The sequence below is a fragment of the Serinus canaria genome, chromosome 1 (genome assembly GCF_022539315.1).
Source record: "Serinus canaria isolate serCan28SL12 chromosome 1, serCan2020, whole genome shotgun sequence".
Classification (NCBI taxonomy): Eukaryota; Metazoa; Chordata; class Aves; order Passeriformes; family Fringillidae; genus Serinus; species Serinus canaria.
In genome coordinates this window covers 18,534,991-18,561,308 of record NC_066313.1, presented here as the reverse complement: position 1 = coordinate 18,561,308, position 26,318 = coordinate 18,534,991, and the positions used below count along the sequence as shown (strand labels likewise).

General features: G+C 40.5%; 1 protein-coding gene across 17 annotated transcripts in view; it reads right to left on the bottom strand.

The window, feature by feature from the left end:
* BBX (BBX high mobility group box domain containing) overlaps nt 1–26,318 on the bottom strand; it is a 150,079-nt gene that overhangs the window by 68,157 nt on the left and 55,604 nt on the right. For 15 of the 17 annotated variants that reach the window (XM_050975967.1, XM_018920185.3, XM_018920186.3 and 12 more), the window contains 2 exons: nt 6,465–6,635; nt 4,711–4,953 (listed from right to left, as the gene is read on the bottom strand). The exons of 1 other annotated variant lie outside the window; for it this stretch is intronic. In XM_050975967.1, the coding sequence (XP_050831924.1) occupies nt 4,711–4,953; nt 6,465–6,626 (405 nt within the window). In that variant the 5' untranslated portion in view covers nt 6,627–6,635. The remainder of the gene's footprint in view (nt 1–4,710; nt 4,954–6,464; nt 6,636–26,318) is intronic. One more of the 17 variants, XM_050977572.1, reaches the window with a different exon arrangement.

Genomic DNA, 26,318 nt, shown 5'->3' with positions numbered 1-26,318 from the left:
GCTTTCTTTCATTTCTATCTTCACCTTCGAGCTGGCACTTGCTACCTCCAGACTGTAGCAGAGATAAAAACGTTTCGGTTTACAAGAAACACGGCACTGCGTGAACCCGGCTGTGGGAAGTCCTGTATTTATAGAAATGGCTATAAATAATAAAAATCTGCAGGGATCACTGACCCACATACATGCTGTATCTTCTGAACAAGGTGTATGTATTAAATCTGCAAAGTAAGGACTGCAACACTGCTTGCCTCACTCCTTTTCCTGTTCCCTCAGTTTGCTTTGGGAGCTCAGTACACCACAAAAATAGCCTGGTGGAGGGAAGGGATAGGAAGGGGAGGGTAAGGGAAGAGGAGGAAAGGAAATACATGATGAAGCAGCTTTGCCTTCCATTGTTAAAGCTACAGCCCACTCACAAATCATGTTTCCAGCCTGCAGAGTGAAAAGCATAGAGTCGCTAGCAATGAGCTACATAAGCTCTTCATATCAGCAATGCTGCTTTGAGTAATTGAATTATTCTATTGAGTAATTTGACAAGCCGACAGGCTGCCCATCAAATGAGAACTAGGACGCATGCCATTTGTGAGACAAGGCTGCAATAAGCTTTTAATCAGTTTTCAACAAGAGTCATTCAAGTGAGCTGGTCTATTAACGTCTTTTTTTTTTCTCTGCAAAGCCAAGAAGTGAACATTAACTGCAGTTTCTGAAGGCAAAGGAGCAAACTGAGGGAGGACAACTCATTGGAATTGTTCAGTTTCAACACATAAAATAAAAAAAGAGAAAATTAAAAAAGTTAAACAATGGCCAAGAAGTACTTTTTATAAATGCATACAGGGTCCTGATCCAAATCTTAAAAGCCCTTTTGGTATTGACTAGACCAAGGACTAAAACAGACTTTGCTTACCAGGTCATGAGAAGATAAATTAAATGAGCTACAAAGTAACAAGAAAAGGTCAAAGACAATAGTGTAATCTACCGCTTTCCTCCCGTTCACCAATTGTGCAACTTAACACAGCCAGTCTAAGCAAATGTCTAAATTAAAAACCCCCCAAAACACAAGCAAACCAAACCAACCAAAGAAAACTACAAATAAACCCAAACCCAAACATAAGTACCTAACCTAGAATGAAAGACACCTCCTTGCTTTCCACAACAAATGGCAGGGACTGCCCAGCAGGGTCATGTTCTGAAGTTTCAGGTAAGAAATAGAACAAGATGTGTTTCTGGGATTGGTCTGATGCCTTAATTCTGTTTTGTGAAAGCCTGCAGAATGTTATGTTATGCAGCAGGACAGGTGCCCCTTCAGAACTGAGGTAAAAACTCCCCAAGTTGCTTTCATCACCAAATAAAAAAAGATTTGCTTCCTCTATTTGTGGTAGGAACAGAAGCTCACAAGTGGATTTCAGCTACACCTCAGGCTAGCTGTTAGCACATGTTTAATTTTAAATGTATGCTATTAAATGTCACACGAATCGCAGAGACCTAACATTAAAAAAAAATTTCCCCAGAAAATACAGCACTCCATTTTCACTCCTGAAGCATGCAGGGTTTGCATTACACATTATAGTCCATACGTCAGCCATGGGACTTGCCAAACTCCAGCCAGCAAGCCAGGACATTTGTCCCCTCCTAGCCTGAGGAGCTGCCAAAGCAGTGGCACCACAAGGCCAGCAAGTTCCCAGTGTGGCTGACTGGACCTGAGACACCACTGGCTGAGGACCAGCAGGGAGAAATGTTCAGCTCGGCCACTGAATGGCAGCAGGATCACACAATCAGTGAGGCTGGAAAAGACCTCTGAGACCACCGAGTTCAGCCTACGGACTAACACACCTTGCCAGCTACACCATGGCACTCAGAGCCATGTACAGTCTTTCCTTGAACACCTTCAGGGTTGGTGACTCCACCACCTTCTGGGGCAGTCCACTCCAATGTCTAATCACATTTATCAGGCTGCTCCCTACAGGAAACAATCCTGACTGACTGGATCTTGCTGGTGCAAAGACATATTTAAAAATGAAGTGTCTTCTAGCAAGGGAATAGGGCTTGAACAGTAACAATCTCACTAGATACTTTCTAAGGCAGCTGAACACTCCCAGGAAGTCCTATAAGAGTTAACAGAAGAACACTACCCTTACTACTGAAGTGAATAAAAAAGCTGGCGCATATTTGTGAGTGGCCAGATTAATTTCACTCAGTGAAGGAAAAGGCTAAAACAAGTAACACTTCTGGTTCCTTTCTGAGTATGTATCAACTACTGGGCTTATATCCTAGACAGCAAAACTTTCAAATTTAAGCTGATCTAGGAAGTCTGCAGGATAGAAATAGAAAGCCTACTCATAAAGTCATAAAGCAACACCAGCAAAAGCAGACATCAAGCTCTGCAGGTGCAGCACCAGGTCTCCAGGGCAGTTGATGCTACAAAAGACTAGAAACCACAAGATGGAAAATAGAGGGAGTGTGGGGCCAGTTTTTCCAGATAATTAAGGTACCCAAGGTGGAGACAGGTACATAATGGGATTTTCCACAGTGCCTGAATGAGAGCTGGTGAGCCTCTCAGGGAGTCACGGACAGATGTCCATCTACTAGGAAATTTCTCCTAACTCCAGCCAGCAAAAAGTTTGGGTGCCTTACTACCTCCCAAAATGATACATCTTGCATACAGTTAGACATATGTAAGTAAATATACAAGTGCCTTTTTTAGGTGTATACTGCTGAGGTAATATCACTGTTAGTAGTAAGCAGGCAAGAAACTGAAACCTTGCATGGCACATGATCTAACCTAAATGATTTTGGGAGCTATAGCAACAAGCAGTAAAAAAACATTCTAGAGACTGTAGAAGAGCAGGGACTATAGCCACTGCAGGAGGGACCACTTCTGTAAGGCCCACATGTATCTCTGCAGGAGTGATTTGGATGATCAGGGTATACAAGACACATTGTAGTGATAGCAGATATGATAGAGGGTTCCCTGGGAGATGTGTGTCCAGCCAGACAGTGGCTACAGGCTGTGCAGTAGAAGAACACTGAAAAGCTACATTTAAGCGACAGAAGATTACTCACCGTATCTTAACTCTCAGTGACCTTATATAGGTACTCAAACAGAAGACCATTGGTACAATGGTATTTTTATAATCTTTTGAAGACACTCACCTTGATTTTTAAATAAATTCTCTTTAGGAAAAAGCAAAGTACCAACAGGTGGTTCTCACTACAGTTAACATTAACCTCTTTTTGACAGTCTCAGCAGTAAGCCTACCTACAGGTGAACCTGCTTGAGCAGTGGGTTGGACAAGACGATCTCCAGAGGCCCCCCCTTTCCAACCCCGAACATTCTGTGGTTCTGTGAAATGCAAGTATTACAATAAAAGGACCAATCCATGCACACAAGAAAAGGCTTGTTGGTGAAGAAGGCCCAAATGGATTCAACAGCACATTATAGCTGCTCATTATTGCTGTAACATGCACTGTTTAAAGAATAAAAATTATATGCTATCTCTCTTCTAGTTCTCAGTCTTAGTATTACTTATAATGATGTAAGCTACTTAGATTTATTGTTCTGCTTTGACATTGAATATTTAATTTGTTCTTCATGCCAAAAAAAAATCACTACAAGAACAATGATTTCTATAACAATATGATTAATAGTTTCAGATATGTCACTTCATACAGAAGTTCTGCAATTATTTTCCTTCTTAATGAACAAGGTTCCTTCAGCAAGACAAAAGGCTAAGAAAAACAGTTGCATTGGGTTTGTTTCTTACAAAAATTATTTCTTTATTCTCATCTTTCCTTTCTCGGAATCTGTACTGAATCTTCTAATTGCCCTTTCTCCAGACGTTTGGAGAAATATTGCTAATTTGTAAGCGGGAATGCAGAATGAAACTGGAATGGTTGGACAAAGCTGAGACTCAAATGTTACTATACTGTGAAACAGATGAGAAACTACAGAGGTCCTACAGACCCTGCTTAAAAAAGGACCTGCCATGCTAAACACTTCATTTTTCTTGTGGACCTTCCAATGTTCACATGAATTACTGAACAATCAGACCTTACAGCCTCTTAACAGTAGCAGACACCTTCAGATCCCAGGGCAGGCATGGGTAATATCAGTAATTTTACAGCTATCTACAGTTCCCACAGTGTGCTAGCATACTCAGCAAAGGAGAAAGCTGTTATTCCTTCTAACTGCTGTTCTTTATATTTATTAAGATTGAATTCAAAGGTTACCCACAATCTGTATGATAAAGGTAGTCACAGCGATGTGTTTTGGGGTCAGGTTATTAGCCCAAGTAATTGGCTGTGTTTTTCTCACTCTACTATCAAGAACCACAGCCTTCTTGGCAACAGCTTATCAAGAAAGCTATTTCTTAAAAAGGCACATTTGAATTTTAGGTTGACATAAAGATACTTTGTGAAATACAGGGATAAATCTACTTTCCTTGCTCCTGGTTAATGGACTCTGATTAGGTACTGTTATCTGACTTGATACTGGGCTCACCAAATCTTGCTTCATCAGAAACTGGTTAATGGGGAATGTACTTCAAGAAACACAAGAATAGCAGCTGCTCTGGGCACCATAATCCCATGGTGAAGCTGCGGAACAGAGGGAAGAGAAAGATCCCACTTAAGAGAAAGAAAACACTTAATACACAGAGAAAAAGAAGACAATACATAATAAACTCCCTTTACATCCACCATTCAGACAGAACATACCTCCTTGGCCATGTCAGTGTATTTCTGTTTTTCTTTTGGATCTAGAACAGACCACCAATCTGCCAAGATCTTGGTTGCACCACGATTATCGAGGCGAGGGTGCTCTTTCCGCACAAGAGAGCGGTGGCGTTTGCAGAACAAGAGAAACGCATTCATTGGTCGGCGAGCTCGTTGCTCTGACGACTCATCATCTTCAGTCTCATCGGCATCCTGCTCTAAACCATCAGGGCCAAGGAGCGGCACCTGGCAGAACCGAAAGGGAAGGGGTGTAAGCTCAGTTATCCGCGTTTCGCACAAAGACTGAGACTGTGTGCGCTGCATGGGAGTGAGGGAGAGGCACATGGATGCACACAGCTGTCTCCAAAGGCAATCCGTTGCATCCAGACAGTGCAGAGTTCTACATCAAACCTCCTCACCTGATAGTCCCAGGTTCATTCATGCTCTCTGCAAGACTTAATGCCAACTTCCAAGTGGAAAAATTTCTAAGCTGAGGACCATTCTCTACTAACAGTCCTAAAGGGGCTGCAGGGACAAGATCCTTCCTACCCTCCTTCTGAAATAGAAATCATCTAAGTGGGATGAGGCAACCAGAGCTACCTTGGACCTTGATTATTCATGTTCACAACTGCAGAGCACACAAGGAGGAACAGGTAACAGTCTGTTAGTTTGTCTGTTGTTTCCCCATCTCCTGCTGGTCACTGCTCAGCCTGTGAGCAGCACAGCAGAGCAGCCACCACAAAGTTGCCCAGCAGAGGCAGAAGACAAATCTCAACAGAGTACACTGCCAAAATGTGCTTTCTCCACTTACAGGCTGGCTTAGTATTCCTACAAGGGACAAGCCACAGAACTTACTGCATGAGACAGAAAATCACCTCCTACCTAACTGCGACGCTGCTATTTTATACCATGTTGTGAAAGGACCTGTAAGATCAACAGAAAGCACCATCAGAGAATCAGGCTCTTGCTTATCCTCGTCAAAGTCACCCTCTCGGTGTATAGCTCAAGGCAGTCTCCTCAACACTTCCTGCCTTAGGAAGGCACCAAGGAGATACAGATATGAACGCCATCCACATGATGGAATCATCACATCTGCATACAGTTCCCACTTCTTGTTAGAGAGAATGAGTCTAACTGGAAAAGTGTGAGGTGCCACATGGCATTAAAAAAGAATAGGGTCAGCGTCATTGAACAGTATCAAAATACCAAGTGTCAAACCAGAGACAGATTACTTCTGCTGTGCACTCAGTACTCTGGAGGATAAACTGAATTTCACATGCAACGATAGTAAAAGTTGTAGACATTTTTTTCCTTCTTTTTCCCTTTTAATCTTTGCAGTTTTAATCTTTAACAAAGAAGAATGAAAACTTTTAGTTTGGTATGCTCTTCACAGCCACTAGAAGCAGACACCAAGCACAAGCCAAGGTCATGTCTAAAATAAGCAATCAAAAAAAAAGAATATCAAAACCCCACTTTGAGCAATCAAGATTAGGATGTGCAACACATTATTAAAACAAAGCAGATAAAACTATCCCAATCTACAAAAATTTGTCCACTATTTTAAAGGCATGATTAACAACTCACTTTCTTGTGTCATCACTACCTGCCTTTACAACCTTATGGGCACCGCATCACATCACTTTTTATTGGCTGTGCTTCTTCACAGAAAAGAACAAGACAACACAAAATATAAAACACAGTTAGGGAGAATCTGATCCACCATTAACCATCTCTTCAAAGCATCCAATTAAATCTACCTTATCAATATCTTCCTCTTCTTCTTCTTCTTCTTCCTCTTCAGAGAAGTCAAGGAGTTTCTTGGCAAGCAGGGGATGCCACTGAAGACACTTCCTTTTTGGTCGCTTCCCAGTTCCTTCACCTTCTGTTGAGTGATCCTTATTCCTACTACTGCCTTTCATTACTGTGACCTGCCATGCAAAAATATTCATAAATTCACAACAAAACCTTTAGGCATAAACGACCATGAAAGCAGTGGCAAATATATGAGGTACCAATGCAAGACTCTCAGAATTTTCTGGCAAGATATTAGATAAAGATTTATTCCAATTATCAACATAACCATGGATGTACTTTATGCAATCTTAACACTTCCACATAATGCCTAGATTAACTACCAATACACAGTTTAAGAGCTTGAAGTAAGGATGCCAGCTAATCCAGCTCTCAAATGTGCCCCTGTCTGAAGGATGGCAGAGAAGTCCTTCACTAGCCAAGTGAGTGAGAGACTCCACAGCTCTCTCACACATATATCCATTGCAGCTTTTCATATTTTGCCACTACAAATGTCAACGTCGGGACATCCCTCTTTCTCACAGTGGAACATACTGCCAACAACTCACGTGCTAATCATGCACTTATATACACCAGTGTTGATGGAAAGCCCCATGATACTACAAGCTAGGATTTGCCCAGTGCCATTAAAAGGTGCAATAGGGAAATCTGAGTCCCTAAGAGAAGTGAATTTTAATAAACAGATTTGAAGCAAACAACCAGAGATAGTTATGTTGACATTTTCAAAGTACTGCACAGGAAACAAAAGCCACGTGCTGAGCCAAGTGCACGCAGAAGACAAATAATATTTAGTTTTGAAGACAAATCATACTTAGTTTTGTGTGCATTTGTATCGAAAAAATACCTCAGAACTACAACTTAGTAAAAATACATGCTTAACACATCCAAAGTACCAGTTTAAGGTTCGAGTTAAGAGATGTGCTACCCAACTAAGGGATAAATTAATATATATAAACAAATAAAACCAGCACATCACATCAAAGTACTGAAACACACAGCAAGTGCTGCTAGCACAGAGTCTGGTCCCTTGTAGCCTTCTGCTAGCATAGTGTAGTATCAGTGGCAATCCTGACAGGAGCATGGCTAGCTTTCCAAGAAAACAACACTAAGTTCAAAACAAACTGAAGAGTGGTTAGCCAACTACATCTTTATAAAGCCAATAAATTTGATGTAGTCTCACAGGAGTTTCTCACCAGCAGGATAAAGCACCAGCACTGGTGCTTTAAGCCCTGGTCCCACAGGCAAAGCCAGAAGAGGCTGTGTTGCTGACTCTCAGGAACAGGGCACAGAAAGAATCAAACCTTGTAACTGCAAGGCCACAGTGGATGTTGCTTTCTGTAAGATGCCTGGTGCAACACTAATGTTTCAGCCTGCAGGGGTACAAGAGAAAGCTGCCACACTTAGGCCAGCTGCCTGAGCCACTGTGCCACCTCTGGGGCAAATCTTGCACCACTCCAGCCACACTCCTACATTTAGTGAGGACTAGTTCTAGTTTTGGATGATCTCTTCCAGGCATTAACTTCACTGGCATTTTGGCAATGTGTCCTTGCTATCACCAGAAACGTGCATAAGCAGCTGCTTCCCCTGCAGACTTCAGGAGTGCAGAAAGCTGAAGGACCTTCAGACACTGCTTACTGGAGGAAGAACTGAAGCCTGAAGGAAGGAGGTTCACAAATTTTAACCTACATTTTAAAACAGCATTTTCCTGGATGTATATTGAAGTTTGTTAGATCTTCCCCACTTGTCAGCACCACCTGCCCCCATCTCATTACAGAAACCATGTAACTTGATAGTAACTTTGTCCCATTAAGTGAAAGACTTTGCTATCCACATCTGCCTGGAAAAATGTTTAAACTTTGATTTCATATCATGCACTCCTCTGTTCATTTTCTGTAACCAACTCCTGTAGGTTACAGGGAGTTTTATACAGCACATAAGCTTGCACCATTTCACCTAAATTTTCATCCATGACTTGCAAAACAGATTCAAATACATTAACTACTTTGTCTTTAAAAAACCCCATTAAAGTGTGGAAAATTAAGTCACAATCCAGTAAATAAAAATTGAAATTGTTTGAAATTGTTTGAAATTGTTTTTATCCCACTGTGATCTCTGCCATGTACCACACTGCACTGCACTCTCCATCTGTCTCTCTTTTTAAAGTGCTGAACCACCATTTGCTTTTGATTGGGGTAGTTTCACACACAAATAACAAAGCTGAGTTAATGTTCAAGCAGGAACTTCAGCTCCCGTGGGCAGCAGAGATTTGTTCAGAGATTGCTAAGTGATACAGATCTGCCTATTACTGCAGTCAATAAAGCATGTGGCCTATTTCTGAGCAGGATAAATACACTACAGTACAACAGGGAGAGCTACTCCAGCCCTCACCACTCATGTACTCATGTACATGAGCTAATCATATGGCTTCTGTCTACAATCAGTCCTAAGTATGATGAGTACTACTAGCAGCCTTCTACCTTGTAAGTGTGAAACTAAATTAACGTTTGAGAAGTGCTCCATGATCCTTCTTTACAAAGCTCAGCTGAAGTCTCAGGGCTATTTCAACAACAGTAGTGCCTTTAGAACTGGCACCTTTCTGCCTGCTGCCCTTAAAAGGATGAGCAAGCGAAGACTTCACGGGACTTAAACGTACTTTAGTATGTTCTCCATCACCCTGAGACCCTGCCTATTCTCTGTGCTGCGTTTGGCAAGGGAGCACAGAGCCAGGCACCGGTCACCTTGCAAATCCCTAAGGGGCTCTCACACCTCTTAACCACAGCTGAGCTCAGAAATACTTTTTGTTTTCCTTGCATGAAGGCTAGGTATTAAACTCTCACCACTAAAATTAATTAATCAAAGCTCATTAGCGCTATAATAAAAATGTATACTCAGATTCAGGAATCCAAGGGACGTTCATTAGGTTGTTTTAATGAATTGTGAATCATTTTCAACACAGAGTCAGTGAAATCCCAGCTGTCATACAAGCACTATTTACCACAGAAAAACACAGTCACTCTTTTGCTTCAGAAAGAATCTTTGAAATGGTCAACAACAAAACCCCTCATGATTTTGACCCCACTGACAGAATGACTGAGGCAACAGACTGACTTCAAACTTTATGTTTACATCACGGCCGAGAAGTCCCTCACTTCTCAAGTATGTCAAGCTATATACTCTACCCTCTATGCCTGCTCTTCCTTCCTCTAAAATATGAAGTAATTTATAACAAACACATAAAATTATTTCCTTCCCTTTAAGAGTGGGTCATATTCTATTTTTACATACTTTTGTATTTCTAAATCCTCATTCCCCGTATTTATTTATTTATTCAGGTCCCGGTAAGTTCTGACCTGTATTTCAGGAAGAGATATTTCAAAGACTTCTCAAAGACCTTTTTTTGGTGCACTTTTTGCTGATGCCCCTCTGTCAAATACAGGATTGGCATAATGAAAAATGTTCTAATTCTTTATTACATCACAGGTGACTTTTCTTGTTAAAAAATGGATGCCAACATAGTGTGGTAAACTTGTTTTCCTCTGGATTGGTTCATCTTTTACTTTACTATGCCTGCACTTCATGGACATTTGTCTCCTAATTGTTGATATACTAACATACTCACATAATTATGAGAGAAACCCACAAAAACATCCAGGCAAATGCAAATTACAGCTAACATGGACATTTTCCTTCTGGCAAGATGTAGCAGAATGCATGTATGATTATGACTAAAAGACAGTGAAAGTTTTACTGGCATTATTTACTTCTTGAATGGCAAAACATCAATGGAATCCAGCTACCTGACTCAAGATTCTATTTATTCCTCTGATTTTTTTTTTCCCCCTGGACATATCGTCAATAGCATGTTAGCTTCTCATTTTATATGACAGACTGGAAGCTGACAAACAGAAGCAAGCAAAAATATCATCTGTTTCACTTTCAGGGATCCTCAAGTGCTGGCAAGCATCTCTACCAGCATGCTTTTAAAAGAAAAGAGCTGGACTTGGACCCTACTAGAACTGAAGCACACATTTAAGCTTAGCAATTGAGAAGGTCCATAGAAAGTCACAGAACAAGCCATGTGCAGTCACAGAATAAGACAAATCTTTAGAGATTTGGGCTTAAAAGTAGAGAAGATACAAAACACCAGATGTGCAAAGTTTGCAATAATTGGAATTTATGAAAAAGAACACAAAAAAGGGGAGTAATTTCTTCTACAGATATCAGTAAAAACAGAAAGTATTTTTTAAGGCAGATGTAATGGCTTTTAGAAGTCTGTAAGAGTAAAAATTCTTAAAACCAGGCAACGAGATTTTACAAGCTACTTCTCAGCTTAAGGATGACAAAAATGAAGATACAGCCACTAGGGAAAGTAGGAATATTTCTACAAGACAAGACAAAGGTATGGACAGCTTTCCTTAAAATAAGCCACATATGCTTCAAAATGTCACCAGAAGATACCTTTCAAGGCTGACACCCATGATCCATTGACAGCAAGATACCTTCAGGGTGACATTCTACATTTACTTTTAATGCATACACAGATCAAACATTACAGAAATACTACATCAGTACAAAAAATTTAGGAATTTTCATGTGTGTATGCGTGTGCCGGCTGTCCTTCTGGTCCTAGAAACGCTAATCAAAGAATCACACTCTTCCTGGATGTCTTATAAATATGTATAGCTAATAGAGCTTCAGAGGAAAAAAGATTTTCCTTAAGAAAAGAGGTGGATGGAGGGAAAGCAGAGGAGAAAACATTTAGCTTTTACTGCCTCTGTTTCTATTTCAAATACATAACTGTTTACAAGTCTTCATTTTTAAAATATTCATTACAACAAGCATTTGATTACATTTGGTAATAGTAAGTTTTGTTTTTCTACTATCTTCCTCTGTTATTTATAAAACTTTATATACACTGGTGACCAAGTACTAATTCAGCAATACTAATTCTGGGACTCTCTCAGCCCAGTGTTAATCTGCCACTGAGAATGCTGCATGTGCTAAATAAGCTACACTTGATAAACTACATCCACAAACACCAATATCCTTATAAAGGTCTTCAAAAGCAAGAGCTCTAAGGCACATATTGTAATACAGGTTAGAAAGAAATGCAAGACCTGCAAAAGCAGAACCCCATGGATTGTGACTATGGTATGTTCCCTGTTGGAAGATTCTCCACAGAACAACATCTGAGACTCAGAAACTTTCATTTCCACGAGGACAGTGGAAACAAATTTCAGATTTCCTGTTACCTTAAAAAAAACCCCACATTTCTTGGAGGCCAGCTGGGCTCTTGGTTGAGTCAATGAAGATCACTGGTACAAAGGAGCAAAGGCAGAATTTCAAGTGGATTTTCCACACTTTCTGCTCTGTTTTACACTAAGTTCTCTACTACATGATAAAAACAAATGCTAATAAGAAAAGAGAGGAGTGAACTATGACACTAATAGCTTGTCGTTTTGGGGACTACTGAGTCAGTGACTTCAGCGGTTTCAATAAAGAAGCAGGAGACTGGGAAATGAGTTCATGTTCTCAGCAGTCTAGTGGGCTGAAGAGGTATTTGAATTTTCACATGAAAGCAAAAGGAGATTGTGGCTGGAAAATACACCTACACAAATACAAAGTGTTTTGTTTTTTGTTTTTTTAAAGTTTCTTTTAGCTCTGGAATAAATGAACCAGAATATTTCTATAATGTAAGACAAAAACTAGTTGGCACTAATTGCTGACCATTCAGTGAATATACTCTTCATTGCTTCGCAGCAGAAAGCCATTAATGAGCTTTCTAATTTTCAGAGATGTGATGGTTTAAATGGGGGACATGCTGAGACTCAATGGGGTCCTGTTTGCCAGCGGAGGTTTGGGAGAGACTGTCACCACATGAAACACTTAGCAAAACAGCTACAAGTGTTAGTTAATTTTTAATGACATACTCTTCCATCTTCACAAATAATTTTAAACTGTTCCTTATTCTCAAACTCAGATACCAGTTGCTTGCTTGCTTTGTTCTCCAATATATAAAATTAAACTCCAAGATCACAGAAAAATGTCAACAGTATTTTTTTTTAATTTTGGGGTTTTTTTAAGTATCCATTTCATGCCTGCCACAGAAGAAGAAAAGCAACGTATAATACAAGTCAAGAGAGTTTAAACATCAACTCTACTCTTTCTCTTTTCCTTCAGACATGCAAAATAAGAAATATTTTCTTTGGCATTTTTAATGCAAAGAAATCAAGCTTTGCCTAGTATGAAAAACATTTTATGTTAAACAACTGCACTCACTGTAGCACCTTTTCCCTCTGTGAAGGGGCTCACTGATGCAGATGAAGGGAAAGAATGGATGGAAGAGTTTTCCTTGCAGAAAAAGTTCTGGGGCTGCAAATCACTAACATCTTTACTCAAACAGAAGCATATTAACAGGAGCCTAGAGTCACTTAGATAAAAGCAGCTGTCTGAAGACTCAGGTTCTAACCATAACAGGTCTTTTTGTTGTTTTCAATTTAAGTTACAGTAGAACATTTGCTATTGTAGGACTCAATTTAGACTTCAGCAACTGCAGAGGCAGGAACACAAAAACCAGAAACCCAGTAAGTCACAGGCTACAGCTATGCTTACTTCACCAAGCAAGGCTCCAGTGACATACTTTGCTAGCCAAAGTGTCTGGGTCATAAAGTGCAGAAGACAAGCATTTGTTAGGGTAACATCCACCTTTCTGGACACCAGGTGCCAACCACCCTGTGTGCTAAAGGATCACCAGCAGGTCTGCTGATCTACAACCCTGCGCATCTGCCACAACAAGGCATCTGGATTATTAGCCTAGTAACTTCCTTTGCCTGGAGCTCCGGGAGAGCAGGCAGGGGGCCCTCTCCTTGCACGCTCTGTGCAGCGCTAATGCAAAGGAAGCACAAACTGGGGAGCAGGGCAAGGCCTCCAGGACATGTAGGTGAAGTCACTCACCCAGGGGAGGGACACACTGGGACACGTGCACTACTAAACATGGCTCTGCTCCTAGATAAAGGAGACATAATCCACAGAGCCTGGAAATTCTGGCAATCATTTTGCTCCAAAGCAGCATTTCTTTTTGTTTCTGCATTTGCTGCCTCAGCAGAAGAGAGCACCAAGGAACCTGGGAAGGTGAGCAGAATAAAAGCCTGAAATTCAAAACAGAGGCAGCAGAGCCCAACCTACTTTGCAATACTTCCTCCCATAGAGAGGAGATAATAACAACTGCTTCAGAGCCCTCTACTGATACCAGAGTAATTTATCAGCAGAGCACTTTTCATGGAATAGACTGTAAAGAGCAACCACCTCTCAGACAGGAGATGAGTGCTTGTCTGCAGAGCATCACAGACCATAGCAACAGCACAATCCAAAAAACCACTGACCTTCAGCAAGTTAGAGCTGAGAGAGCACACCATGAAAAATCTGCTTTGTGTTCCTGTCTAAGCAAGACTACCTAGGCCTGCATGGGGAGCAGCTTTTCTACAAAGACAGCTGTCATTCCTGCATTCCCCATTATTTCAATGTTGCAAAATGTGATTTGTCAACTGGATCACCAGAAGTTCTAACTCTCTAGCCTTTGCAAGTCACTAAATGCTTAATCTCAGCATAAAGAGTTTTTAGAGCCAGGGAGCTCACAGGTAAGATGGCCACACAAAAAACTTAATGAATTTCAGTGCATGGACATTCTCAACAGATCATTCCCAGGAGGGCATCTGCAGCTCAGAAACAGCTTCCTCACTGAAGGGCCTATCAGGTAAGAAGTCAAAGTCAAATTGGACTTTTATGTGAACAAGAATGATGGCCTGGAGTTCTGCTCACAGCCTTTGGAGGATGAGACCCTATGAATGAAAGAAAAAAAAAGTAAAAATGTACATGTTCTAGACTTGCCACTCCCAAAGCTCCGTTTTTATCTGTGATTAGCAGGCATACAAATTGCTGTAGGATGCAGTCATGGCAGAAACACAGCCAAGTGCTTTTGTGCAGTGCAGAGCACAAAGAGGAGATGTTCCTGCAGCAGACATCGCAGGGGGAGCACAGCTGAATGGTAAAATTGTTTAACTCTCCTTTTCACCTCTTGTTGGTTGTGTCCCAGCATCTTCTGCAAAACCAGGACAGCGCAGCTGTGTCCATCACTACTGTAACCCATTCTAAGTTTTACCATGTGCGTAACGGAGCTTTCATAATAAAATTCACTCATAATTACCGCCAGTGTCAGGGGAACCATATACAGCTGTATGAGCAAATGAAAGAATTAGTCCCTTAATACATATTTAATAGGCCATAAAATACCCCTGCACAACCCCATATTATACTTTGTCTACTTCTGCTCTCTTCAAGTGCAATAGCTAAGGCAGTTGTCTAAACATTCCCTTGTACAGCTACTATCCACTACTCCTATGGAAAAAGAATCAAATTAATGGCTACAGAAAGTATTTACTCAGCTTTGTGTACCTCCAATACAAAGCCTATAAATCATGGTAATATAATTCTTATGCATCTCAGAAACCACCACAAAGAGGCTACACAAAAATTTCCAATAAAAGGGGCTTGTGCCATGTTCACTGACAGAAATACCACAAGACTGACTTGATAATAAATTCTGTGCTACTAAAATATTTTCCTCAGAATCAAAGTGTCACAATCACCTTTCATCCTCTTCCCTTACCAAGAGGGGCAAGTGTGTAAAGCAAAAAATGAGAAGTGAACCCTACTGAGTCGGCTTCCTCTGTGAACCCCTCCCTACCAAACTCTGAGTTAATTTCCAAGCTATTGACCATATTTAAACCAGCACCACTTTGCCAAAATGCATTGTATCTCACATTAGGCATAACCCAAGTAAGTAAATAGAAAGCCAAGAAGAGCAGAATTTTGCTAAAACAAATGGCTACAAATCTCACAAAAAACAAGAGGAAATGGCCTCAAGTTTAGATTGGATATAAGGAAAAACTTCCCCACCAAAAGGGTGTCAAGCATTGGAACAGGCTGCTCAGAGACCTGGTTGAGTCACCATCCCAGGAGGTCTTTTAAAAGACATGTAGATGTGATAGTTAGGGACTAACTAGGGACCTGGCTTAATGGTGGACTTGAAATGATTTTCAAGGTTTTTTTCCTACCTAAGCAATTCTGTAATTCCATTAAAAGTAAGTGGAAACCAAACTAATTTGCACACATTTATCAGTGACATTTGTATTTATCATCTTGCTAAAGGCAGCATTTTAAGACTCAGGAATGAGCTTTTAATTCAGACTAGATTCCTTAATGCAGTGGTTTAGTCTGATCACAGAAAGAGATGCTAAAGGAACTTTAAGTCTAGTTTTGGAGGTATCACTGTCTCTCAGAACTATGCAGATCCACATGAAAATGTTTTGGGTCTATGAACACTTGTAATGATTCTGAAAGCAAATGTATTATATTAATACACAATTTTCAAGTGCCATCTAGTGGTTATTTTTTTATTTCATGTTGGAATTTAAAAATAAACCTTCCCTTTTCCTTATCTTTAAAATTTTTTAAAAGTTTGTTATTTCTATCACTTCCTGTTATTTTATGATATGACTCTGACCATGCAATGGTAAATAGATACTCGAATTAAGCCTAAGTTTGAGCTTTCTGATGAACTGAATTTGGGACAGAAAACAGCTGATTTCAGAACTAAAGAACTGAAAGAGAAAGGGGGGGAAAAAACTCCAACCTTATCCCTCTTACCCACTGGAAAAATGCACAAATGTCAGTTCGTTATACAGAGCTTTTTCAGTACAGCTCAATGACTTCTTATCATGAGAAAATTCTGACTTGTTAGAAGTCTGTAAATAAGTAGGGTGCAAACTAAACACACAAGAAAATCCTGGAGAAAATGCATGTTCCAAGCATTCCTCACACTGGATAAAGCACAAAATCCACAGTGCCATATCAAAAAGCTTCTGCTTTACACTCAGCCCTGAGACATTACACAGGCCCAAAACTTAAAATACTCAGCAATATCTGACAGCTTAACATAGTAGTCTCACAATGGGAACAATCACTTCAGGTCTTCTGTGACCCATCTTAAATTTCCTCTTATTCTCCAAGTAAAAGGAATTTGGCTCAGCGGGTATCTCAAAAAATGGCTAAATGTGCACATGCAGTAGTGTGCCCAAGGCAGCACCAAACCGGCCGTGCATACCATGCAGACAATCTGTGTGAAACATGCAGAGCATATCAAAGCCTGAACTTAATATGTATGGAAAGACACCTATATGTGCTTCCATTCCACCTGGAAAATTGTGGAAGACTGTGTCAGGCAGCCAACCAATCAAGGAAAGTATCTGGGCTTCATCACAATGAACCTCCGAGAGCCTAAAAGTAAGGTGGTTCTATTTCTGTAATATACTTTCCCAGAGCTACAGTAATACACAAATAATTTTGTGCCCACCTACAGCTATAGAAAAAGTATTAGAACTCAGAGTCTGAGACAGAGCCAAAGTTAAAAACATACCATAACCAAACATCATCTTTGTTACTATTCTACTGACAGACTTGTTAGCTGTAGCAGAAACAAATTCTCTGGGGGAAAAAAGTAAAAATGCTTCAATCTTATTAATTCTGTCTTGAATTCAAAGCACTTTAATGAAAGGTGTGAACATTGCTATCTTCCTGACTTTTGCAGTTTGGAAAGAGTCTAACAGAGATGAAAACTCTTAGACAAAAGGTCAGAATCAAATTCATGGTCAAACTGGGAAGAGAGCTTTTAACTCTGGCCCCAGTCCCTGCTCCCTTCTGCTGTCTCTCCCTTCCAGAAAACGAAGGAAAACTTTCACATTCAGCAATGTTTTTGTGTGCTTATTCCATGGGCAATCACAGAGACATTACACCTGCCCAGCAAGGCACACTCTGGATGCAGGTCCAGGCAGGTGTCGCTGGAGCCGTGGAGTTCAGAGGATGCAGTGGAGTGACAGGCAGCTCATTCCCCTGGCAGGACCACACTGCTGCCCCTGCACCCCCCACAGCCCCTTCTCAGCAGCCTCGTCGAGCCAGCGGTGTCATCCCACCATGGCACTGACAGCAAGGAGCTCCCCAGCTTGGGGAGCCCAGCAGGACAACCCTATCTGCTCATGTGAGCCAGCAGTCCAAGGGACAGCCCTGGGAGCACCGCACTCAAGATCCCAGCCCTGGTTCCCACTCCTTGTGCACACCACTGAACCTCCCTGATCCAGGGCTCATCCGACAGCCTCAGTGTAATAACCCACCTACAGGCCCTGGAAAATTTACAGGATAGGGCAACTACCCCTGGGCAACTGGATAAGAAGCAAAACAAAGATCTGGAGATGCAGGAAATCACAAAGCTGCCCTGAATACAAGAACAGGGCATGCATATGGAATGGCTGAAAGAGTAAAAAAATAAAATTACATACCACACAGATGAAAGGAATAAACAATGTTACTTAAAAAGCCCTCAGAAGGTAGAATGCTATCTTATTCCATGCATAACCTCAATAAAGCAGCCCCAGCTATTTAGCATATTAAACTCCCCTTTAAACACCTATCAAAATAATAAAAATAATTTAAAGTTCTATAATTTCATTATCCCTTTGCCTAAATCATTGTACTCGGCTAATTCAGTTAATTCATTAAAAGGGAATGGAAATTTAGGCCTACACTGCTCCAGGTTCTTTTTAAGATGAGAGTACTTTGTGTACTTCCTCAAGTGCGTTCCATCTAAGAGCCCATGTGTTAACATGAAACGAGCTAAGTTAGCAAAGCAGTTCCCCCAGGATGCTACACACTACCAGTAAGTTTACTGCTCTTTTTGCTGGTGAAATGTGAGCTAAAATTCTGCATGGAGATTTACACTACTTCACTTGATGGAAAAGGTCTAAAGATCAAACCCACACAGCTTATAAAGTTTTTAAAAATAATTTTACTTTCATACCACAATTTCTAAAATTGCTTTAACTGAGAGCTGCATATATACCAGTATGAGCTAGAAAGCCCTATATAACAGCAAACAATGTGCAAGTGTGCAACTGGGTAGGCCTGTATTTCACTGTTAATTCACTGTAGCATTATGGCCACATTCTCCTGAAGCTCTGTGGATATTGAGCATGAATGATTTCAAATTCCTGAAGAAAACAAGCAACCAAGAAAATGTGTTCTTTGCCAGGGAGGTAGCCTGATGCTAGAAGACATTTCAGAGTTTTTCCCCAACAATCTCTCAAATAAGCTTAGAACTAAACCATCAACAGTAAGCAGAGCTGTAGACAATGATCCCATTCTCAAGCCATATGCATGCTCATATGCAAAAATGCATCACTACCTCGAGTTCTGCTGAACATAACAGTCTCTTTTAAGGAGAAAGAGACTTGGCTTATTTTTAATTCAAAGAAAGACAATCACAGGATTCAACATCATCCACTTCTAAAGATCTAAAGCTAGAAATGTGACATGAGCTGCATGTGAAAGATTTAGGAAAAAAATACTTTTGCATTGTTCCTCTTAAAATACCATAATACAGTTATTAATTTTCATACAGTAACAAATCATTATTTCAAGAAAAGGGCAATATTAAATACTAAATTCAGCAGCTGGGGGTCTCTAGTCCTGCTCAAGACAGACCTAGCTTCAGACCTGAACCACACTGCTTGGGACCCCACTCAGGGATAGAGAATCCACCACCTCTTTCACCACTCTCACAAGGGAGGGTATTTTTCTTTATGCTCAAGCCAAATTACCCCACCTGAAACTTCTGACAATTACCTTATGCCTCTCCTTTCACGAGACACCAAGTCTCTCTTGTTCATAATGATCCTACAGAGAGTTGGAGTCAACTGGAGCATCCCCTCAGCCTTCTCAGGTGAAACACAAGGAGCTCTCACACCTTTTCCTGGTATGTCCAGTGCTTTGACCCAACCCCCTGAGTGGTCCTCGACAGTGCTTCCTAAAGTCATTCTGTATGGGCATTCAGTCTCAGGAGCTCAGAGCAGGAAAACCCTTCTCTCAACCTGCTGACTAAACTCCTGCTCACACAGCCCAGCCTTATGGTTTGCTTTTTGGCTACAAGGTCTTGCTGCTGAATTCTAGTCAACTTACAGCCCATTAGGATCACCAGGTCTTCTCCGCAAAGCTGTTTTCTGCCTTTCTTTTTGTTAAACTTCTTGGGTTCCTGCTAGCCCACACCAACTTTCTCAAGTTCCTCTGAATGGCAGCTCCTGTAATCCACTACTTCCACCAATTCGGTGCCACCTTTGATTTGCTGAGAGTGCACTGCAACTTGTCATTTGTACCACCAATGTAAATATAAAACACTGGCACCAGTATTAGCCCCCAAGGAACCCTGCCAATAACTCTCTGCCAGTTCAGTGCTGGCACAGCCGGTTTTTCACACACTGCAGTCTATCCAACAATCCATCTAGGGGGAATTCAGTTGGCTTCAGGGATGCTAATGAAAGTGTCAAAAAAACTTGGTATCATCAAAGTAAACAAGGTCCTCTGCTCCTCCTTTGCCTAAGTCTTTCTCTCTCCACCACTTCTTCACACTCAGGAAGAAGTTGCCCATGGTAAATTCATGTTTAGCTGTTTCCTGCCCTGTTCTTGCTCTTCATGTGCTTAGAAATGACTTCAGGAGGACCAGCGCTGCAGACCTCTCAGTGACCAAGCTGAGGTCAGTCAGCCTGCTGTTTCCCAGATGTTTCTTAGTGCCTTAGAGCACAATGAAACACCTCAGAATCTGATTTCTTCTGCCTGCATGATCCACAGGAATGATAACTCTGTTTCATTTGACCTGTGGTGAGCTGAGATTACAACCATACACCTGTTTGCCAGCAATTCCAAATGCAGAAGAGCTGGAAATACTGGTATCTGGAGAACTAGCAGAACAGGTAGTTTGCCTCAACCCCTCCTGTTTCTTTCAAGAAGCTAGCCAATACTACAAACCAAAGCTTGCAAACACTTCTGCCCCACTTAAAAAAAAATAAATAAAAATCCATGAAATCTAAACATGGCAAGGTATTTAATTGATTTGAAAATATGAGTCCAATTTAGTCCAAGCTTTCCTTTACATTCTAATTTTTTTAAAAGCTTGTTTTTCAATAGAAGGAAGAACAAGAAGTTAATGAGGCAAGCGCTAAAAAACACCTCAGCAAGCAAGAGAACAATAAGAAGCAAGTGAGCTTCCTCATCAAATAATGTAATGAGCAAAATCTAAAATCCAGATGTTTGCCATCCTGGGTGGTCTGCAATGGACAGGTTATTCACAAGTCTACTGTTGTAGGCTCAAGGGTTTAAAGATAAACAAGTTTTCCCTGAAAGTCTAGGTCCCTGATGAGCTGGTAAGCAACTGGACAAACAACCACGCATAATTTGCTCACAAAAACTTACCAGAATCACTGAAGGTTCCAAATGATGCCAATAAGCTTGGACAAGACTTTCCAATCTTATTTTTAAAATAACTTGCTCTGTTTGCCACAGTTTGCAGTTTGGGAGAAAACAGGTGGAATACTCTGGAATTGCCATAGGATACATTAATTTGGCAGCTATCTCTGAGGCCATGGGTCTTTCACAAGCCTTGAATAGTGACACAAAGAATCTCACTGCAAGAGACTCGTCAGTCCACTCAAGAATCAAACAGCTGAAATCATCTGACACCGTTCTTACTATGAGTAGTCTAGGTCTGCACTGAAACCTCCGCAGGAAGCAGAGAGCGATTTTTCTTTTCTTTTTTAAGAGATTTTAACTGGAGGGGCATTTTGGAACACAACATGGCTGTGGATCCTTTCTTATTAAAAGGGCCCTTAATGAAGCCCTCTCAGAATGGGTGGATTTCATGCATATGTGAACTTGAACACATACCCATCATTAAGCAGCAACACAGAAACACTGAGTGGTCCTTTGTCTTTATTTCCTGACGCCCGTTCACAATGTACTACTCACAATGCTGGACCCTTTTTGTCATTTAATAAACTTTATTTGTGTTTGATTTTTTGTGTCACTATTCAAATTTTAAAAAAACCAAACTCCATTAATAAAAAGTTTTTAAAACATGACCCAACAAATCACAACCCATTTAGGCTGTCATCACTCTCAAAAAATTATCTTCATGTGTATCCAACATTTTCAAAAGACTGGGAAAACAGACGGGTTTCTTCTGAATACTCTGGGTATCAATGATGGCAGGCTTCTGTACGCAATCAAATACTTATGCAGTTTACTATTCCTTGTGCTCTTGGAATGACTACATCCTACCACCTATGGTCATTATCTATGACCCGAGTTCCACTGCTGATGTAAACTGCAATGATGTGGTAAAGAAACAGATTTAACTGTAGATGTGCCAGGTTATTTGATCAACCCTACCTTTTTCACACTACTATATGAACTCAGAAGAGAGACTCCTTTAGTTCAGTGGGTTTTAAGGACCTATTTTTCCATGATCAATATTACCACTGTCCTGAATTCTTGATGCTTGGGATGTTCATGAAGTTACAAATTAACACTGCGGACAGCTTAAAAATTTCCTCCAGATAGGAAATTTTTTCCTCTGGAACATGTAAAGTGGAAGATGAATTCACATGTCTGTGCTTCAACATCTTTTCTGTTTTCATTGCATCAGATTAAATGACTCATCCCTAAAACCGGATTGGTGAAAACTGGCTCTTGGTAACTCTTCCTCATGTTGGCATTAAATACCTCAGTTTGCTTTACATCACAGTTAAACTATAACAAGTCAAACATTTGGCTAAAGCTTAGGAAGTGCAAATGAGTTCTCATCATTGTAAACATTCTCAGTACAAGGGCAAAGTCAGCTCACAGGAAAAAGTAGACCACTTCCACAGTCAATTATCTTTAATTCACACTTCCAGTGCACAGGCCTTTACTGCAGGAGAAATCCAGAGACATAAGACAGCAAAGGCAGATTCCCAAAAAAGAAAGCATTCAATATAAAACATTTACAGGCTGAATATTTTCTTGAGAAGAAGGATGCCTCAGGACCACCCATGGCAGCAACAGTAACTATCAGTACAACACAACCAGCCAGAGGGATGATTTAAGAAAAAAAGCAAAAAAAAAAAAAAAAAAAAGAACTGTAGGAAAACATTTGACGTAGGCATTGCTAAGAAACACTGATGTCTGGAAAGAGAGCACTAACACATAAAACACAGGTTCCCTCTGCCGCCAAGTCCCATAATCTGTGATTCAGCTCTTTGAGCACATATGAAGAGGTGTGAGTGAATATGAAAAGTGTGGAAAACATCAGCCTTTTAATTTGGGGGTGTGTTGTTGTCAGTTATTCTTTTTTAGTAATACCTTGAACACCTCAAAAATAGTGAGTAAAACTGTAAACTGAAGAGCTGTAGTCAAAAACCAATTTTGCCACAAGTAGAGGATATTGGCCTTCTAACTGTTTTGTTAGATCTCCTTTTGGCAAGATTTTCTGGAGAACCCCCAAGAAAGTACCAGAGGCCCATAAAAACTGAAAGGAGAAGTTCTCTTAGTAAAATGGATTATTTAAACTTTGGCTTCTCATTTTGTTTTTATTATTACCTATTTAAAACTCCCATTTCTTAATCAACAGTCAAAGAAAAAGTGGCTTCATGAAAAGAACTCCAACAGTCTGGCTCCAGCTGGGTGGTGAAAACTGCTCCTGTGATTCTCCAGCAGAGAAAAACCAAAACAATAAACTTCCAGCCAACATAAAAAAGCCACTTCACAAGTAAGCCACACCTCAAACAAGACTGGATAGTTAAGATTACAGGTAGGCTTTATGGGTTTTATCTTCCTATCTTTACAACCACAGAGAAACAAAGATGGAAATACTGTTTTTCTCAGTTCTTTTGATCACTACGGGGAATCTTTGCTGATTGTACAACACATATAGAATGCAGTACTTGTGAATGCCTCCAAACTTTTAATGAGCTTTACAAACTGTATTATTATGCTTATGCAGATATTCCTAGATGGAAATACAGATATAAGTTTAGACAAGATATATCTACATCTAACGATGTATACATGTCAGGTCATAAACCCAAGGTTTTACATCCAGCTGCTCTTCTGAGGGGAAGTGGCAGCTGTGGCTGCAGACAAGTCAAAATATAGTTTACTGAAATGAAACTATCAATACAAAACTATTCATGTAAAGAGAATAATTGCTGATGAAATCCCTTCCTCTACATTTAAGGAATTAATCTCTTTGAATGGAGGAGAACTTTCCATTTTTTTCTGTTGAGGGGTACAGCAATGTCACTGAGGTTTATTTTTTTAATAACGATTCGCTGTACAGTCAGTTTTCAATTAAGAAATTGATCATGTCCAAGTAACTGTAAATGATACAATGAAGTCAAAGATCACAGGATAGTTCCTATTTGCTGTATATTTCATTTACTCAAATGTGGCAAATCTGCTTTCAGTTTTTCTTGAAAGCTGTTCAGACTCTCTTTTCTGTTTTCATTAGGAACCACAGCAGAGAGATTTAAACTACAGAGCAGAACAGTAACGGCCACCTTCCACCTTTTCAATTTCCTGCAGTGAACTCCCTTGTTGCAGAAGGAAAACTATTTGCCCATCAACCCTCCCTCAAACTTTGCCTTGCTCAGAACATTCACCCACCACCTGGAACAGAGGGGAGCAGTAGCCAGATGGACATGACACTGACCACCTAGTGCTGATGAATAAAGAATAATGAGCAGTCCACAATGCACCCAAACACTAACTGCCAAGTCTCCTTACTCCTTCTGGGTCCTTATGAAGGCAGCTTTCTTTGAAAACACCCTGGTCAATACAGCAGCTGCCATCTCAGCATTCCTTTGATCACAATACCCCATGGCAGGTGAGTGGCTTCGTCATCCCCCATCTCTGCCTGCAGCTACCACGGGGCAAAACACGCTGTTAGAGACACCAGAAGAGCTGAACAGCATCCTGGGCCCTTCCCTTCCCTGCATGAGGGACTGCAGGAAGCCAAGTGTGGGCAAACCTCCAATGTCCAAGAGGGACATCTGTGCAGCAGGGCTGACAAGTGCTTCTAGCGACAGCATCAACCTCAAGGCATTGGGTTTTTTATGCTGCAGATTCCTTTCCTCACTACATAACTCAGTGCTCTTCCTACGTCACCAAAGTCAGCAGAGATTTCACTTGAAACAGCCTCAGCTGCCTGCAGAGCAATGCCAAGCTTGGGGCCATACGTGGCCCCATTTGCTCCACAATGCCCACTCTCAGTGCACTGCCAGCCTCCTCTCCAAGGGCTTAAAGCTAGGGCCTCTGCATACCTTTCCATCTGCAAGGCTCACACCTGCAACAATGGTGAACTGACTCCAAAGCAGCCTAAAATCATCAGGAGAGAAGAAGATGCATAATAAATAAGCAAAAGGAAAAAAAAACCCACAAAAAACAAAACAAACAAAAAAAAAGAACCAAAAAAAAAAAAAACCCACAAAAACAAAAACCCAAACCCATCCCAAAACAAAAAAGGCCCTAACTCCATCCAGTTATTATTTAGATGTTTCTCTGAGACTGATACAAGAGTGTCTGTGGAGAGCGGGGATATGACAGCAGACATACTGGACAGCATGGACAAGATTATAAACAAGCTGAGTGTGGTAATCGTCATACACAAAAACCCAGACCCGCAAAACCATCTCTCTGGAGAAAAGAAGCAACCAAACCAAACAAAAATCCCAGGTTACTTTCTTTTCTACCTCCCTCTCTTGTTTTGCGAAGGAAGCCCAGAAGTCTCTATTATGATACCAGAGAAACCATACACAAATATATATTACACCAAGCTTAGACCCAAAGCTAATTTAAATCAGCATGCATGAGAGGTAGGAATGCAGACCATTACTGAACTACTGATACCTTTGTATTCAAAGGGTTTTCTTATTCACCCTCAGACAATTAGAAATTGTACCTTCCATGCTTCATGGAAACGCACCCTTTACAATGCAGATAATGATCTACAATACCTATACCAGGTTATGGAAATAAAATCTTATAGGAGGAAAATCCAGAATGAGGAAAAGCAAACTGACAGCTTACATAATGCTTGAAAACCTCTACTGAATCACTCCATGACTTCATTCTGGAGCAGCACTTCACCACTAAGAGTCTTCAGCAAAGCCAAAGATAAATAAAATAGGTAAGTCAGGTTAATGAAATAAATACATTCAGGTTTGTAATTCACATTTTGGAGACTCTAAATGAGCATCCTGTATGCATTGGTATCACTTTGAATGGATGAAAGACTGACTTCGCTGTTTTTTTAAGAGCTATCCAAAAAAGTTCTAATGCAATTCTTATTGCTTTGCACAGTAAAAGCACACTGAAATGCAGTGTTTTAAAATGGTTTCACTGGAGAAAGTATAAAATAAGTAATTTGCCAGAAATCAGACTTTCTACTCTGTTGTATTATACATACAGTGAAATTACTAAATTGGAACAGCTCAATACAATTTAACAGGTACAATTTCTGCATTTTGTACCTCCATCAAATTTGTTTATTTTACTGTATACACATATTTGCAAGAACCAGAAGAGGGGAATTTTACCCTTGGAGAGAGAGACTTCTGAATTATGAATTGCTTTATAACAAAATCATAACAAGATGCATCTCAGAAGACCATTTATGCTGGAGCCTGCTAGAGCTCAGTGTTAAGATGCACTATATGCAAGCTCTGTATCAGATTAGAAAGCAATTACATCACTCAGTGAGTGTTTGATAGCTGACATTTTGCTTTCACTGGACTACCTGTACCACATAATTTTTCACAGGCTATTACAGAAATTTACACCAGCAAAGAGAATTTCCTGCTTTTTAGGCTATGGAAGTTATCTTA